This window comes from Bos taurus, chromosome 28, assembly GCF_002263795.3.
Source record: "Bos taurus isolate L1 Dominette 01449 registration number 42190680 breed Hereford chromosome 28, ARS-UCD2.0, whole genome shotgun sequence".
NCBI classification, from domain to species: domain Eukaryota; kingdom Metazoa; phylum Chordata; class Mammalia; order Artiodactyla; family Bovidae; genus Bos; species Bos taurus.
In genome coordinates this window covers 5,917,419-5,935,713 of record NC_037355.1, presented here as the reverse complement: position 1 = coordinate 5,935,713, position 18,295 = coordinate 5,917,419, and the positions used below count along the sequence as shown (strand labels likewise).

General features: G+C 46.7%; 1 protein-coding gene across 2 annotated transcripts in view; it reads left to right on the top strand.

Annotated features, from left to right (window-relative positions):
• PCNX2 (pecanex 2) overlaps window positions 1-18,295 on the top strand; it is a 310,678-nt gene that overhangs the window by 251,148 nt on the left and 41,235 nt on the right. For both annotated transcript variants that reach the window (XM_002698790.7, XM_005226237.5), the window contains 3 exons: window positions 5,413-5,666; window positions 14,989-15,222; window positions 17,161-17,273. In XM_002698790.7, the coding sequence (XP_002698836.1) occupies window positions 5,413-5,666; window positions 14,989-15,222; window positions 17,161-17,273 (601 nt within the window). The remainder of the gene's footprint in view (window positions 1-5,412; window positions 5,667-14,988; window positions 15,223-17,160; window positions 17,274-18,295) is intronic.

Here is an 18,295-nt window from a genome sequence, read left to right as displayed (position 1 = left end):
CGCCCTTCCTTTCTCACATTCATAGGCTTTCTCCTTTGGCTTCCCAGTTTTCCCCAGAGAATGTCACCTCTACCTCTACCATTAAAGCAATCATGCCCGCACTAACCAGCCCCACAGGATAGCTATACTCCTGTGCTTGTCAGGGAAAGTATGTTAAAATACACCGCCCCTCAATACACAGTCATTGTCAGAACTAGCTGGAGGGGGGCGCTTCCTGGTGGTCCAGTGGTTAAGTTGCTGCACTTTTGTTGCAGGGGACACAGGTTTGATCCCTGATCTGGGAACTAAGATCCCAATTTTTTTGGCTGCACCAAAAACATTAATTAATTAAAAACTAAGTGGAGAGACATGGTCCATATCAGGGAGTTCCTGAAAGGTGTGAGGTCCTCCCAGTCCTTCTGCATCTCCAGAATCCGCCCTTGGGTGACACCAGACCTCTGGAGAGCCACATGCCTAAAAATGAATTATTTTGGTCACCTATAGAAATTTTTCTTTATTGTACTTTAATCCTGTTAGAACAGCTGTGGAACCTCGTGATTGTACTTGTGTAGTGCTGATAAGGACAGTGGACACCATATTGTACAGTGTTCTCTCTGTGATGGTCTGGGGATGTCATCTCTCTGCTGTCTTCAACAGAAATAGCTGTGATCCTCCCAAGCAATTATTTTCCTTTTGTCTTAAGGACATGAGAAACTCCTCATTATCTTTCTATACTGGTTGGTGAAAGCCTGAGTGAAATCAGTGGTCCACCTTTAGTAAATTTATAGGACATCATAGAAGGAAGTGAAGGCTTCTTGACATTCTTCTGGCTGTGTTATGTTTTTCCTGTCCTCATCTTCAGTTAAAATTTCATCATTTGCTTTTGTACTGTGTATGCCTTTTAAGACTGACTTCATATCTTTTTAGAATTAAGTGTGAATAAAGAAGCCAGCACTGACCTGTCCCTGGTAAAGATGGCCAGTGGTGCTTAAAGGGAGGCAGTGTTTGCTCCTTTGGAAATGAGGAAAAGGAGGAGGACATGGCCAGGTGGTCAGGAGAGGCCCGTCTGGTGTAGCCGCAGCCTCAATGGCTGCCCTGCATTTTGGCTGCACTTGGGAAATTCATGCATATCCTATGTGCAAGATATCTGGGATCTACTGGACACATTTTCAGTTCAAATACTCAATTTTCACAGCTTTCATGAGGCACAATCATTTATCAGAATGAAAAGATTCCAAGATACTCTCAAAATTCATTTTTAAATATTTATTTAGTGCTTTCCATGTCCCACTGACTTAGACCATGAGAACACGGCCGTTCAGTGGAAACCCCAGAGACAGTCATCCGGAAAAGGTCAAGTGTGGGGCAACTGACCTCTGGTCCCCCTTGAAGGAAGCAGCTGTACACCCAGGGAGGCTCTCTGAGAAGAACATGGGCCTGATTTTCACGTGAACAGCAGAATTAGCGCCTTTGCAGAAATGGCTGTGTTTCATCATTCTCGTATTCTTTTACAGTGTGATCCTGACTACAGTAAGTCCCTTACACACAAACAGATTCCATTCCAAGAGCATGTTCATAAGTTCAATTTGTTCCTATGTCCAGTAAAGTTAGCCTAGGTACCCAACTGACGCAATTGGGTATATAGTACTGTAATAGGTTTATAATACTTTTCACACAAATAATGCGTTAAAAACAAGCACAAGAAATAAAGAAAACCTTTTGAATCTTACAGGACAGCACCTTGAAAAGCATAGTAGGACAGTACAATAGCTGACATATAGGGGCTGGCATCAAGTGAACAGGCAAGAAGAGCTACTGAATGGAGGAGGGAGAGGAGGTGGGAGATGGTAGAGCTGAAGGATTGTCAGCGATAGGAGATAAAGTTCTCAACTGGAAATTTCTTGTCTAGGGTGCTTAGTGTATGAACCTTTCATTCCTAAAACAAGGTACCAAGACTTACCTGACCTGGGTGTTTGTTAAAAGCCTTGGGCAGTTATGACTGCCTAGCAGTCCTTCACAGCAAACCCCTTCCTCAGCCAGTCCTCTCATCAGTGTAGATATGAGCTCTTGCTTCTCACAAAGGATGCCGCTAAGTTATTTTCTTCAGATCGTAGAAATCCAAGTTATGCATTGTCTTCACGTACTCATGAATACACGCACACAGTCCTTCCAGTTTGATGTAAAACAAACAAACGGCACTGACATCAGCCCAACGGGATAAATGCCTAACCTGGATGGAGAAGAAGGAAGGAAGCAGAAACTGGAAAAAACCCTCAAGACACGTCATTGAAAGAGTTTTGCTAATCTATTTGAGGTGAAGTTCCCCCCTTTGTGCTTCTCCTTTGTGAGGTCTATTTCTATGGATTGTCTTACTTTCACTGAAAGAGCATTTCTCCCCAAATCGTATAATTAACCAGTGTTGCTGGTGTGCCACTGAGGGGGGGACTTCCCTGGAATCCAGTGCCCCCAGTCCTGGGGTTCCAGTTTGCCACTCAGTTAGGACTTGGAGGTCATTATTCACGCTGGGTGCCCCCAACATGTGGTTTGAGTTGCTCAGTGATTGTGGTTCACCTGTGTTGTTTCTATACATCTTGCCCTGCAGGAATAAAAGTTTCATATTACAGAATGAGCAAAGAGCGCCCTGAAATGTTTAATAAAGAGTGCTTTGCAGCTCAGACCCAAAGCGGTGAGGTCTTGGGGAAAGACAAATGGAATCCTAAGACCCAGGATCAGCCTTTCACTGTTTCACTTTATGTTACAACACCCTGCTTATTCTCTTCTTCCTTATCTTGATTTCTAGTTCATAGGCTGTTATCATGACAGTTCTGTGTGTACATTTTTATTTGAAGGTTGCAGTTTTTCCTCTGTGATCTATTATGACCATCTCACTCATGAGTACTATAGAGAGACTTAGTTTAAACATCGCCTGTCTTTATCTTCCTCCAGTAATGTGAAAGGTGAAATGAAGTCATTCAGTCATGTCCGACTCTGTGACCCCATGGACTGTAGCCTACCAAGTTCCTCCGTCCATGAGATTTTCCAGGCAAGAGTACTGGAGTGGGTTGCCATTTCCTTCTCCAGGGGACCTTTCCAACCCTGGGATCGAACCCAGGTCTCCCGCATTGCAGACGCTTTACCGTCTAAGCCAGCAGGGAAGCCAGAGGCTATTGCATGCCCTGTGGATTTTCTCAATAAGGTATCTGTTGCCTGTATGGCACTAGTAGTAAAGAACCCACCTGCCAATGCAGGAGACATAAGAGATGTGGGGGTCAGGAGATTCCCTGGAGAAGGGCATGGCAACCCATTCCGGTATTCTTGCCTGGAGTCTAGCGGGCTACAGTCCATAGGGTCACAAAGTGTCAGACACAACTGAAGCAACTTAGCATGCATGCATGCCTGTACTATAGTGATCTGGATAAGAATTCTTTCATTTGTTCATCCAGCCTTTCCTTCAGTCATTCCACCAACCACTTTGTTATCACCTACCAAGTACCAGGCATTGTGAATAATGAGATAAGATCCCAGGAAAAGTGAACGATGTGGAAATGGGTGTGGGGACAGTTTCATGTTTGCATAAAGTTTCAAAATACTTGCTAAAGGAGTCAGATGTCCTGCTTCTAGTCATATGAGGTGAGGTGATTATGCCCTTGCACTTGGGCCAAGAAGGTCTTCCAGGACACCCTTCCTCATAACACTTCAACATGCATCTGGTTGCTCTGACTTCACCACCTGCCACATTCGTTAGCCTCCTATTGGCTCAGCCTTGACCTGCAGGTTTTTGGAAAGGGAAACTGAAGGATATAACTGCCGGGGTCCAGCCCCTGCTGATCCAGGGTATTCGAAGCGGGGACGGCATCGGTGAGGATCAGGATACAATAGCTTCAATTAGATATTAATTAGAGATGTAAAGAGTAATAGAATGAGGATAGCTCAGTAGGAAAATTCAGTGGAGAAAAGAGGCTGAGTAGCTTGGTTTACGCGGGACACCAATAAAACTTCAAGACAAGAAGTTTGCACCACTTATGTAGGCCGCAGGCGTCCTTCCATTCTCCCGAAGGAGAGGAGGCACTGAGGCCTCCCCGGTCGGATCTTAGAAGCCCAGGCATAATTAGTAACCATGGCGGGTTCCGCTCTCCAGATGGAGACTCAGCCAGAGTGAGAGAGAGAGACATGGGGAGACCAGTCTTTCGAGGAACTGATCCCAATTCTTTATTTTCCATGGTCTACTTTTATACACTGAGATGTTATGCAAAAGTCACGCGGGGTCAGCAGTCCTGACTTTTATCAAAGTCAGGTGCTTCATACAAATGTATACAGAGGTCTTAGGGGTGTTACATCATCATCTGGCCAGGGGGTCTGCTGACAATTTATGACCCTCTCCTTGTGACAGCGGTCAGTCAACCAGGACACTTATTTCTCCAGGGGTGATTATTCTTAAAACAGACGCCACCCAAATAAAATTACATTCCTATAGGGTGAGGGTGTAGTGGGTTTTAGTTAAGGCTAAGTAATTAGCCTAAGGTCTAACGTGATTAATATCAAAGGTTAATACTTATTTCTTCTATATATTCATTAATGTGTGTAAGGGCAGGGGATATGGAGACTTAGCAACAAACATTGGCTCAACAAATGAAAAACCCTTCACCAATACAACTTCTGATCAGCCCATTATACTTATACTAATAGTTTTCTAACTTTTCTAAGGAACCTGTTTTTAGAAGGTTTAAAGCATCTCGTGCCTCTCATGGTTGGGAGGCTGTGAGCAATCACATGTGGCCGGACAAGCCTGTCAGGCAGGCTAGAGAACCTTCAGAGGAGTTTGTGGGTTAAAACACTCTTGTCACGCCCAGGAGTTTTTATTAACTGGAGCTCTAGGTTAACTCCTTCTCCGAAAGAGGTGGTGGGGACAGCCCCCCATAAAGTCAGAGGTGTAGATGGGAGCACAAAGTAGTAAAGCAGGCAGGCTCTGGTTATGGGGGTAGATGCTCGAGGATTTCCAGGGGGACTCCTGAGGCTCGCTCGATCCCGCCTTTGCGTATGTCGAGCCTCCTTCCTCATGACCCTTGCCACGGGCAGAGTGCCTCACTCTGGCCCCCAACATATAACCATCCTGCATTTTGGCATTAATGTCCATGGCTGTCATGAGAATGTGTCTGTTCTAAGACACACACATACACATACATAGACAAAAAAAAAAAACCCAACACAGGAGGAGATGAGAGTCAAAATAAATATGAATGAATAAATGAATTAATGATTATAAGATTGGTGACTTATTTGGGGGTACTTGCTTGAACTAAGAACTATACAAATCTTCTGATTTCCAGACTCTCTTTAACATCTTCCTCTTAGTAAGGGAAAAGGGGAAATCCATTCTAAACAAAGATTATCCTATGACCTCCTGTAAACTTCCATCGTGTTTGTTACTGCCAGGAACCTACTGCCAGCAGAGGGAGGTGGAAGCCATCATGGAGGGTGATGAGGACGACAGGGGCTGCTGCTGCTGCAAACCCGGCCACCTGCCCCACCTCCTGTCCTGCAACGCAGCCTTTAACCTCCGCTGGCTCACCTGGGAGATCACACGGACCCAGTACATCCTGGAGGGCTACAGCATCATGGACAACAACGCAGCCACCATGCTGCAGGTTTTTGATCTCCGAAGGATCCTTATCAGATACTATATCAAGGTACTGCTCCGGGTCCCAAACACGTGTCTGAGTAGGAATGCTTGGCTGGCTCAAAAGACTCCTGGAGAGCTTTATAAAGAGCTTAAGAAGCTTCTTCTGAGCATCTGAAGCAGAGGCTTAGTTCAGTTTCAGGACTGCTGGTTTCGTGAAAAAGCCTCAGAGGTTTGGACTGGCCTGAGGTTTTGTGCCCCAAGTCAGTGCACCCCCACCTCCAGGCTGTGGACCAGTACCTCCTGTCAGATCAGTGGCGGGATTAGATTAGAAATAAAGTGCACAGGATGTGTAATGTACTTGAATCAACCCAAAGCCATGCCTCCTACCCCCAGTCCATGGAAAAATTAACTTCCACAAAACTGGTCCCTGGGGCCTAAAAGGTTGGGGACTGCTGTTCTAAGCCTGGAAACTGATAGGCAGTCTCTTTTCTTACCTAGATCTTTTCCTTCACTTTTTTTTAAAAATCATGGCTTCCCAAGTGGCTCAGTGGTAATGAATCTGCCTGCCAATGCAAGGGGACGTGGGTTCTATCCCTGGGTCAGGAAGAGCCCCTGGAGAGGAAAATGGCAACACACTCCAGTATTCTTGCCTGGGAAATCCCATAGACAGAGGGGCCTGGTGGGCTACTGTCCATGTGGTCGCAAAAGAGTCGGACACGACTTATTGACTAAACCACAACAACAAAAGTCACATAATATAAAACACACTATTTTAATCATATTTGACTGTACAGTTTAGTGGCACTAAGTATATTCACATTACTGTGAAGCTCTCACCATCATCCATCTCCCGAATTTTTCACTTTCCTAAACTGAAACTCTTCACTTTTAACATAGCATGAGTCGTCAGTAATGATGGTGCTGATAAATGGAAACATGCTGGAAATATGACCAAACCTAAACTTTCATGAATTATAAGTATTAATTTAAAGGCTCTGCAAATTTCTACTTTTTAGAACCAGAATGAATTTTTTAAGCTCATGATAAAACTGCAAAAATAGCTAAATGATCCCATCAGGATTAGCTAGGGCAGCCTTTTCTCTTCACTCATGTGGGGACTAGCACATTTTTTTCAGTTGCTGGGTACCTGCATCTGTCCAACCTGTACTCAACATCAGAACAGGTCTTGGTTTGAAATATGTCTCCTGGAAGACAAATGTGAGACTTGACCAAGATGCAGAGTGATAATGTGGATGAAAGTATTTTCTAAAGGGTTAGGACAGGCAGAGGCAGTTGTGTCTGAGGATGTCTATGATGGCTTCTCTTCTGAGGGACTACTTTGCATGGTGCAAACCCTACATGGTCTTTAAAAGGGTCCACATCGTAGTGCCTTCAGAATGAAGAAGTTCATCATCTGAGACCCCAGACGCCCTGCGAGCTGAGGCTGAGACAAGCGGTCCAGCAGAAATAAGGAAATGCAAAATCAAAAGATTACATGGGTGCCTGGAGTTTGGGGAGTTTCCGCCAACTGCAAAGAAGGATGTTTAGAAACTGGGAGTAACTCCTGTGAGGAGCCTCAGCATCCACAGCAAAAATAGCTGCTTGATTGTTCAGGAAATAGAATTCAGACTGTGCAAGTCAGAAGGGCAAAGAACTCTTAATGATCGCACCCCAAGGTGATTGCAACAAGGGACATTGGGGAGACCCAGTTCTGTGGCAGAATATTTTAAACAGCGTGAGCGATTCATGCTTACCCTTTGTACATGTTGCTGCTAAGCTGCTAAGTCACTTCAGTCATGTCTGACTCTGTGTGACCCCATAGATGGCAGCCACCAGGCTCCCCATTCCCTGGGATTCTCCAGGCAAGAACACTGGAGTGGGTTGCCATTTCCTTCTCCAATGCATGAAAGTGAAAAGTGAAAGTGAAGTCGCTCAGTCATGTCCGACTTAGCAACTCCATGGACTGCAGCCCACCAGGCTCCTCCATTCATGGGATTTTCCAGGCAAAGTATGTTAGACAGATGTAAAACTTTACATCCAAACCTCATGCAAAATAATTAATGTCCAACCTCACACAAATTGGGGAAGATTTGGGAAGTGAATCAGGAAGTTGTAATCTTTTGTGTCATGATTCCATGTGTTCCCCTGGCCATTGTATCTGAGATCCAAGAAGTTTTTCATACAGAGTCTACTTTGGGCAACTCAGTCTATCAGCTGACATTAGACTTGGCAGTGGGTCGTGGAATCCCAGTGACTCACACACATGTATTCCTCTCACACATAAACGAAGCTCTGCTCCAAGTTCTCAGGGACCCAGGTTTCTTCCGGCTCCCAGCTCCACCATTTTGAGTGTCAAGACAGGTTTCCCAGGTCATGCTAGTGGTAACGAACCTACCTGCCAAAGCAGGAGACACAGGTTCGATCCCTGGATTGGGAAGATCCCCTGGAGGAGGAAAGGGCAACCCACTTCAGTGTTCTTGCCTGGAAAATCCCATGGACAGAGGAGCCTGGTAGGCTACAACTCACAGGGTCACAAAGAATCGGACGCAACTTAGCACACCCATGTCAAGGCTCAAATGGATGCAAGAAGGAACCCAGAAAGTGAAGGCCAAGGGTGTGCACCAGCTATTCCTTAAGAAGGTTCCTGAAAGTTGCCACAGAATACTGCTGCTGTGTCCCATTGGCCAGAATGTTGTATGCCGGCTTCAAGGGGGTCTGGAAAGGTGTTCTGGGCAGCCATGAACCCAGAGAGAACTTGTGTGTCATGGGGAAAGAAGAAAACTGATGTTAAATGGCAACCAGCTTTCTCTGACACCTTCCTCCAGAAGGATCTGGTATAGTTCCTATGTGGCAACAAGATGTGGTCATTGCAGGGGAGTTAGATCCAGGGGCTGACTACAGCCATGCAATGGTCTGGGAGCTTAGTCTGAGCAGCAGCTAGAGGTCTAGAGAGGCCAGATTAATGAGCCCAGAGGCCACATGCCTCCTTGGTGCCTGTATCGCAGATCCTGTTCGTGAGGCCAATTGTCTTGCTGTTCACACTGTTCGCTGAACTCAGGGTAGGCAAGGCTCGAGCTAAGAGGCTGGAAGAAGATGCGAGGAGCCATAGGAACTGCAGACACATTTATTCTCTCCTGGCTGGCACGGCAGCCACAGCACAGCCTCTCTCCTGGCTGACTTAGCAGCCGTAGCAGCAGCCACAACAGAACCATAACAGAACTGTAACGGACCCATAGCGTAAGCTCACATAAAATACCCATGATGTCGCTCCAGTGTAGCCCCAGCGCAGCAGCAGCCAGCACTTTCATGGTGAAGCCCACACAGGCGTATCACACACAGGAGCCCATGACCAAGCGAGTACCTCGTGACGCACATGCGCAGTGCTGCAAGTGAGCTCAGCTATTACATAGTCTTCATTTGCAAAACGTGGGGTGAGAGAGCCTGAGCACGCCACCTTGGCTAATTTGCTCTCTCCCCACAATGCCTCAAGAGGAGGGCAAGACAGAGGGGGCGATTCAAGATGGCAGAGTAGAAGGACCTTGGGCTCACCTCCCCTCATGAGCACACCAGGAAACACAACTCACTGCTGAACTGCGATCCATAAAAAAGACGGGGAGAATAGCGCAAGACTATTTGTCTGCCACCCAGAGCCATCCGCTGTGATTTCTGACTAGGCTTTGCACCCCACCCCTTTTCTTTGCCTGTGCACCCTCCCCTCCCCCAACCCTTGCATGGCTGCAGCCCAACACTCCTCCCTGTGCCCCCCCAGTACTCACAGTGTCTAGTCCAAACTGAGCTCACATGCCAGCTCCTCTTACAGTCTGCCTTGGGGCCCAGGCTGACATTCATCCCCACCTCCTCTGAAACCCTTTCCCCTTCCCTTCTGGTAACTCCATGAGCCCAGGAGACACACCCCTGCCCGCTCTGTGGATCCTCAGGCCTTCCTGTGATGACTTACCGCTGGAGGAGCCCATGGTTTTGGAATGAACAAAGACGGTTCCAGGTAATGTGGAATCCAGAGTCCTGGCCATCCAGTAGGGAGGGATGAGACCCAAGTGTAGGCAGGGGTCTGAGGGGTCTTCCCCAGGCATTTGTGGTGAGGATGGAGTCCAGGACTGAGCCTCATCTCTGTGAACCCGGCATATGTGCGTGTTCAGTCACTCAGTCGTGTCCGACTCCTTGAGACACTGTGGACTGTAGCCCACCAAGCTCCTCAGTCCATGGGATTCTCCAGGCAAGTATACTGGAGTGGGTTGCCATGCCTTCCTCCAGGGCATCTTCTTGACCCAGGGATCGAACCCGCATCTTCTGTGTCTCCTGCATTGCAGGCAGATTCTTTACCGCTGAGCCATCAGGGAAGCCCTGTGAATGTGGAGCTCCCCATAAACAGCCTCTCCATGGACCAGACAGACCAGGCCACACCATGGGGCCAGCAGGCCTCTGTCAGTGAGTGAGAGCAAAGGGCTGAGGTGCCCCATCTTGGTCCACCTGCTTGGCTTTTCCAGAAGCCTGGGGGCTCCCTTTTGATGTGTCTCTCCCTTCACAGTCCTCCTCTCCTAACTCCTGGAAATGTGGCTCCCAATTCCTTGTACGTTTTCTAAAATGACAATTTGCAAACTAAAAAACAAATCCAAGATAATGTGCGAATGGTAGAGGGCTGAGGGAGGCCCCCAGCACCTGCTAGATAATAGTGGGCTTGTGGAGACAGTCCCTTGATTCTGTTTTATACATGCAAGCAGGGATGCTGACATGAGAGCTTTGGGCAGGCAGGAGAGGGGCACAGGGCATGGTTATGACCCGGCAGGACAGCAGTCAGGGGCAGATCTGTAACATCAGGCTCCCTCAGCTAGCCAGGTGATTGTCGATCACCATGTCCTACCAGAAATTCCCATTCTGTGTGCCTGGGAAGTACCTATTTTTTAAAATAAGTTCCCTAGGTGATTTATGGCAGAAAGCAAAGAGGAACTAAAGAGCCTCTTGATGAAAGTGAAAGAGGAGAGTGAAAAAGTTGGCTTAAAACTCAACATTCAAAAAACTAAGATCATGGCATTCAGTCCCGTCACTTCATGGCAAATAGATGGGTTAACAATGAAAACAGTGACAGACTTTATTTTGGGGCACTCCAAAATCACTGCAGATTGTGACTGCAGCCATGAAATTAAAAGACACCTGCTTCATGGAAGAAAAGCTATGACCAACCTAGACAGCATACTAAAAAGCAGAGACATTCCTTTGCCGAAAATGGTCTGTATAGTCAAAGCTATGTTTTTTTCCTGTCATCATGTACGGATGTGAGATTTGGACCATAAAGAAAGCTGAGCTCTGAAGAATTGATGCTTTTGAACTATAGTGTTGGAGAAGACTCTTGAGAATCCCTCGGACTGCAAGGCTATCAAACCAATTAATCCTAAAGGAAATAAGTCCTGAACAGGACTGATGCTGGAAGGACTGATGCTGAAGCTGAAGCTCTAATACTTTGGTCACCTGATGTGAATAGCTGACTCATTAGAAAAGACCCTGATGCTGGGAAAGATTGAAGGCAAGAGTAGAAGGGGATGACAGAGGATGAGATGGTTGGATGGCATCACCAACTCGATTGACATGAGTCTGAGCAAGCTCTGGGAGATGGTGAAGGACAAGGATGCCTGGTATGCTGCAGTCCATGGGATTACTAAGAGTCAGACACGAATGAGCAACTGAACTGAACTGATGTGATTTGATATGCAACTACAGATGTTTGTGCTCAGTACAAGAGATGTTTTGTAACTCTTGGTCAGCCCTCAGGAGACACTGAGATTGGTGGCAGGTGGAGCTCATACCAGTACCTCCTGGTAATCACATCAGCACCAAGAAAGCCTGTTCAGGTGAGACTTTCTCCAGACATCACCCTCGGTGCCTTCTTGCCCTTTGGGGATGGGCAGCTCAGAAACCGTGCTCACCTCCCTGGTACAGTTAGTTAAAGGAAATTTCAGAAGTGCTGAGTGGCTATTAGGACAGGAGAAGCAGCAGTTTAGGGTAAGAAACAAATGGCATACTTTCTTCTTTGACCTCGACTCCTCTGCAAACAAAATTGCCAGTTGCCTTTGTAGCCCTGAATTGGTTCAAGTTTCAAGGGTTTGGTTTCATTCTTTTTATTTTTCACTGGACAGGAAGAAAAACTTGGAATAATTCCTTTACACAAAAGGATTTTTTTTTAATCTCCTAATAAACTGGGTCAGTTCTCCACCCCCCTCTATGAATATATTTGAAATCATTTCCTTCCTGATGACTGGAGGTTTTCCCAGGTGCCTCCTCCATCTCTCTTCCATTCATTAGTGTTTCAAACCCTCTTGACCAGCAAGAAATGAGATTTCTGCTGGAAAATGAGGGCCTGGTTTCTCGGCCACCATTGTTTCTGCCCAACTCTTAGAAAGGAGATGTGCTTATCACCTGCCCTGCAGATGATAAGGCCAACATCAGCCCAACACCCCAGCATGTTGGACTGCCTGCCAGGTTCTCTTCCTGGGATGAACTGTCTGAGAGAATATGCTGATCTACAATTAAAATGAGAAACCAGGAGGGTCCCTGCTGGAGGAACCAGATATCGCAAATTAATTCAGAGGTGTGTGTGTGTGTGTTAGTCACTCAGTCGTGACCGACTCTTTGTGACCCCAGGGACTACAGCCCGCCAGGCTCCTCTGTCCGTGGAATTCTCCTAGCAAGAATACTGGTGTGGGTAGTCATTCCCTTCTCCATGGGATCTTCCTGAGCCAAGGATGGAACCTGGGTCTCCTGCATTGCAGGCAGATTCTTTACCATCTGAACCACGAAGGAAGCCCTAATTCAGAGGAAGTCCTTGCTTTCAATTTGGATCAGTTTGTACGCCATCAATTCATGTCACCATCCTGACTTAGCTTTGCCTATTATGGGATCCATTTCATCCCAATAGATTCTGAAGGATTTCACACTGTTCATTGACAGCATCTCTGCCTAAATAAAGGGAGCCGGAGTACAGTTTGCAGCCAGTTCAAGTAGTTCTGTTTTCCCACAGGGAAAGGACATGGTACTGTCTCCCCTCCCACATGGGAAAGCCCAGTGCTGGGAAGCCCACTCAGAAGCCAACACTGTAAGATTTTGCCAGAACTAGAGAAACGAGTTTGAATCCCTGGGATTCAAAGTCCTCATTAACTACTCTGACCTCATGGGTGAAGGGGTTATTTTCTTTCCTCCCTAGAAATGAATGAAAATGTTAATGTTCCGCTTTCCATTTTTTTTGTTTGTTATTTCTCTCTGGTACACATGATTAGTACATATTGAGGGAAAACTAGACCAGATGTTTGCTCGTGCCAGATGTTTAGACAGACCAAATTTCTCTCTTCCCTTCATAATTGTCAGCTGAGAAGCCATGCCTTTGGTTACAGTCCGTTTCCTTTTTGGCTTGCAACTTTGGATGGAACACTTAGCAGCTTTAAGTGGTCCTGCCAGCTGGTGGGCAATAGGAAACCCTCCAGATTCTTGATTCATGTATTTGAATATCAGATGTGTACTCTGGTGACCATGGGAGGCTTGGCTGTCTCCTACCTCCTGATCCCCTGCTCCAAACCTCTCCTGGGCTCTGCTCCCCAACCTGAGCCTGAAGCTTGCTGGGTAGGTAAGTCAGAGATGCCAAAGATATGATGAGGATGTGATTTTTGCACACATCCCATGCGCCAGGCCAAGTGCTAAGTGCTTCAGATGCATCATCTCATTTTAAACCTCAAAACAGTGATGAAAAGTGGCCATGATTAAGCACGTCTTTCTTTTGCATGTCTGCTTTCAGCTTCCCCTGGCCTCTTCCTCATTTCCTTTCTCCTTCCCTCCTTCTCTCCCTCCTTCCTTCCATTGAAGGGGTTTTCTAAGGCCAGCAGGGTTGCAGAGGTCAGGGAAACGTGTGAACTCCACTTACTCTCTGCAGACTTCGTGTTTCTTGCTTCCTCAATTGGGGGCCAGGTGGATGATGGAGCCTAATAGAGATCGTGCCCCAAAGAAGGAGAGAGGACCACACACCATGAGCCACAGATGAAACTTCTGCAATGAGTGGGCTGCCCTCAGTCCTAACAGCAGAGAGAAGCTGAGTCAGGCATCTGCTGTGGTTTTGCTCAAATCCAGAGACCACGTGTGTCTGTCCACACAGCTGTTCAACCCCCTGCAGTAACCTGAAATCAGACACCTCGGCAACCTCCAACCTCGGCACTGTGGGTTTCACGTCCCAACCAAAGAGAAGAAGAGGAGGAGAGCTGGGGGGCTAGGAAAGGCCCCTCACCTCCATAGATTCCCGTTGCCTAAGCCCTGTTCATGTCCACCCCATGTGTGTTACTTTCTGTCTTCTCGTCTGGTAAGAATGCCTTTGATAATCAGACGAGTCCATCAATGAAATGTTTGATTTTATAGGAGCTCTAATCACTGCCTCCTTGCATAGAAGGCTGCCCCTCCCCCTCCTCATCACTCTCAATTCGCAGATAGGATGCTAACTGTGTTCCCTGGTCCGTCTTAGCCCCAGTGACACCAGCCATGTGCCTCTTCCTGTGATAATGAAGGAAAAGTGAAGTTGGCAAGGACTCATCCACAGATACTCCTGTCTATTCCCGACATGCCCATAGCGGACTTAGGTTGTGTTTTTCTCTGTCATATGTTTACTTCTCCAGGCTGGATGCTAGCCTTCTTGAATGACGAACTCATTCGAAAACTACAAGATGGCTTTCAAAAAATCTGTAGCTCAGAATCATAAAGCTGAGGGTGGTATTTTCCCCAATTGGACTCGTAAGTGGAGTGTCTGATGGAAGAGGAGACTTGGGGTTATTTTTGAAGACATCTCAGATGTCCACTGTCTGGGTACCCAGGATTACGTTGTGCGTGCGTGTGTGTGTGTGTGTGTGTGTGTGTGTGTGTGTGAGTGTGTGTGTCTGAACAACTGTACATCATAAGTACTTTCCATAAGAACCATGTTGCTTTAGCTCATGACACACTCTTGGTCTGAGGCCCTGGACGAGGACCTACCCTGATTTCTTCCAGCAGCATCAGCCCAGCCTGGCCTCCAGGAAACCCAGAGGAACCACAGTGCTTTTGTTTGCATTTCTCAGAAAGGATGGCGCTTTCCCTGACTGCCATTCTTTCTTACCACTGAGATCCCGTTCTAGCTAGCATTGAGATTCCGCTAGCATTCTGCTCTTCTCACTTCCCTCTTCCCTCCAGTGACCAAGAGGGAGCATTTTAGAATGGCTCCAGTGGGTGCATTAAACCTAGCAGGAAATACAAATGATACCGCACATGGGGATTTCACGTGTCATTCGTCCCTGACAGTGATTTACTTTAGGAGATGAAATTTTAAGTCTTTCAGGCTTTGGGCTCAAAACCTTTCTTTCTCTCGGCAGAGTATAATATACTATATGGTGACATCCCCCAAACTGTTCTCCTGGATCAAAAACGAATCACTTCTGAAGACCCTGCAGCCCTTTGCCAAGTGGCATTACATTGAGCGTGACCTTGCAATGTTCAACATGAACATTGATGATGACTACGTCCCATGTCTCCAGGGAATCACGCGAGCCAGCTACTGCAACGTTTATCTGGAGTGGATTCAATACTGTGCCCAGAAAAGGCAAGAGGTAGGTAAGGGAGGTGGGGCTGGAGGACTTGAATGTAAGTTAAGAAACAAGGAGCCTTGTAAAGACCGTCTCTTTCTTATACTCTGTGTGTGTGAGTCACTCAATTGTGTCCGACTCTTTGCAACCCCATGGACTATAGCCTGCCAGGCCCCTTTGTCCATGGGATCCTCCAAGCGAAAATACTGGAGTGGATAGCCATTTCCTTCTCCAGGGGATCTTCCCAACCCAGGGATCCCAAACCCAGGTCTCTTGCATTGCTGGCAGATTCTTTACCATCTGAGCCACCAAGGAAGCCCTGGTAGACTATAACGAAATAGAGCAGAGAAAGGACACCAGTATTTGAACAAATGTTTATTTAGCAGTTAAACAAATGAAATGGAAAAATTCATATATCATGTCTCCAAGAAAGGCACCTTGAAAGTACATTTTCCTTTCTACTGTGCTCAGAGTTGGTACAGTGTTAAGCCTCGATCATGGCTTTAAAACTCTGGACACTTCTTTGTTTAGAGTTTCTTTTTGAGATTTCTGAACAGAGTATATATGGGCTGAAATGCAGAGGATTTACTAAACCTAGTGAATTGCAGACAAGCCCATTCTGTTTAGCAATCAGGTTGGTCCAAGCTCCTTTAGTAGTTTTGTCTGTATGTCTGTGCACTGTTGCTCACATGCTGAGGATGCTTCCGAAGATGAATACAGCCTTTTAGAAATGAAAGCAAGGAAAATGACATCTTATAAAAGGAAGACAAGGAAGCAGGCAGGAGCAGAAAGGGGAGAGAGGCCAGTGGAAGGAGTTTGTTATCTCTGCTTCTCAGGATTTGGAAAGCTTCTCATGATGTGTTGTTGAAGGAGATGGTAGATCCAAGTTGAAAACTGCCTTCTCAGCAGCTGAGGAAGTGTGCTATGTGAACTGGTAAGCCAAATTAGGACACTAGCCCAGGTCCTTGGCCTTTCATGAGTGATTGAAAGCAGGTGGGAGAGAGTCGGTGGCAGAGTCGGTCCTCCAGACGCAGCCGGGAGAATGTGTGCTGAGATTTTAACCCATGCAGAGCCTCCACTGGTGGCTGAAATAGTAAAGAGTCTATTGCTGATCCTGGCTAACCCCACAGTGAGGGCACTCTTCTTTCCTCAGCTAGCTCATAAAAATGAAATTATCTTGCTTGCTTGCAAAAGATATTTTAACTTTTAAGTTCCTTCTGCATCTTCCCCTGCTCCTCTTCTTAAGCTTGGATGAACCACTTCATTTAATTGCTGATTGTGGACTTATGGTCAGTTCAGTGGGCTCCTCATTATAGAGGGAACAGAAAACCCTCATTTGCACTTGATTCCTATACTTCTATTTCTGCTGATGCACCTGTCACCCTGCATTGGACAGGGTTAAGGTGGGCATTGGATAAGGTTAAGGTGGGCCTTGGACAAGATGCAAATTCATTTGGTGGCTCAGACAGTAAAGAATCTGCTTGCAATGCAGGGGACATGGGTTTGATCCCTCGGTCAGGAAGATCCCCTGTAGAAGGGAATGGCCAACTCCTCCAATATTCTTGCCTGGAGAATCCCATGCCTAGAGAAGCCTGGTGGGCTACAGTGGATGGGGTCACGAAGAGTCAGACATGACTGAGTGACTTTTACTTTCATTTGATTGCGAGCTCTGACCATCTTCCTGATCCAAGGTGGCGTATTCACAATTCCAGGAAACTAGGCTGTCAAGCCACATGTTAGCCCCTTTATTTCCCTAAAGTAACTTCCCCATTTAAATTTGTTTTTGTGTCCAAGCTCCAGAGAAACTGCCTCAGGAAGCAGAGTTTACCATCCTTTGGGTCACTGTGGGGGGACCCAGGTGATCATGGTGGCTGCCTCGTGGAAAACCTCTGCATGTGTGGTTCTGTGTAAGTGCATGCCGGACCCCACATGAAAGCTGAATGAACGTCTTTGCTCTTCCAGCCCTCGAAGCCCCTAGAAAGTGACGAGGACTCTCCTCTGGTGACTCTGTCCTTCGCGCTCTGCATCCTGGGGAGGAGAGCTCTGGGCACCGCGGCTCACAACATGGCCCTCAGGTACCCGGGGAGACAGTTGGCACAGACACCAGTTGGCATTTTATGTGCTGGACAGACTTTTGTCCATCATTTCCTTTAAAGTTGGACTGCCTCAACTTCTTCCAGAGCATTCTCTCTCTAATAAATCATGTTGGACCTGTGAGAAGACTTTTTGATCATGGTGATCTTTTAGGGAATTAAATGTGGAAATGGTATTAATAAGGAACAGTCAAAACCCTGGAATTCTAAGCATAGGACCTTCTATGTTACAAGAATCTTTGCAAATTTTGGGGGGAGATTAAATGAAATCATGCATATGTCAACTGAAAAATCAGTCATAACCTGAAAGTAGCAAATGTTTTATTTGGTGGGAATGTTTAGGACACTGGGCCCAGGGGATGGCATCTCAGCAGCCCTGAGAAGCTGCTCTGAGGAGGCAGAAGAGGGAGTCAGGCTTTATACAAGTTGGCAACAAAGGGGGCCGGTAGCCTGAACATCAAAGATTATTGTTAAGTAAGGAAAACCAGATATCATATTAAGGAATTTAGTGCTCTTCTATGTACGGGAAGATGCAAGAGTCTGGGATTATTAAAGTCATTTCTTTCATATGCATCTCAGCTGTCTGGGGCCAGCATCCTGCATTTTTATAGAGGTATTTTACAGAGGTATTCTTCTCTTGCTTGAATTCCCTTTAGGGCTCACCAGCTCACACTTGGGTGCAGGCGTGCTAAGTCGCTTCAGTTGTGTCTGACTCTTTGTGAGCCCATGGACTGTAGCCCACCAGGCTCCTCTGTCCATGGGATTCTCCAGGCAAGAATACTAGAGTGAGGTGCCATGCTCTCCTCCTGAAGGAGGGAATCTTCCCAACCCAGGAATCAAACCTGTGTCTCTTACGTCTCCTGCATTGGCAGGTGAATTCTTTACCACCAGCCCCGTGAGGGCTGTAACTGCTGATGACTGTGACTTTCTCAAGTTCCGCATGTAGGAAGTGGTGCTGCTTGTCAGCATGGCTCAGAAATTCATATTTGGAGGGCTGGAATTGT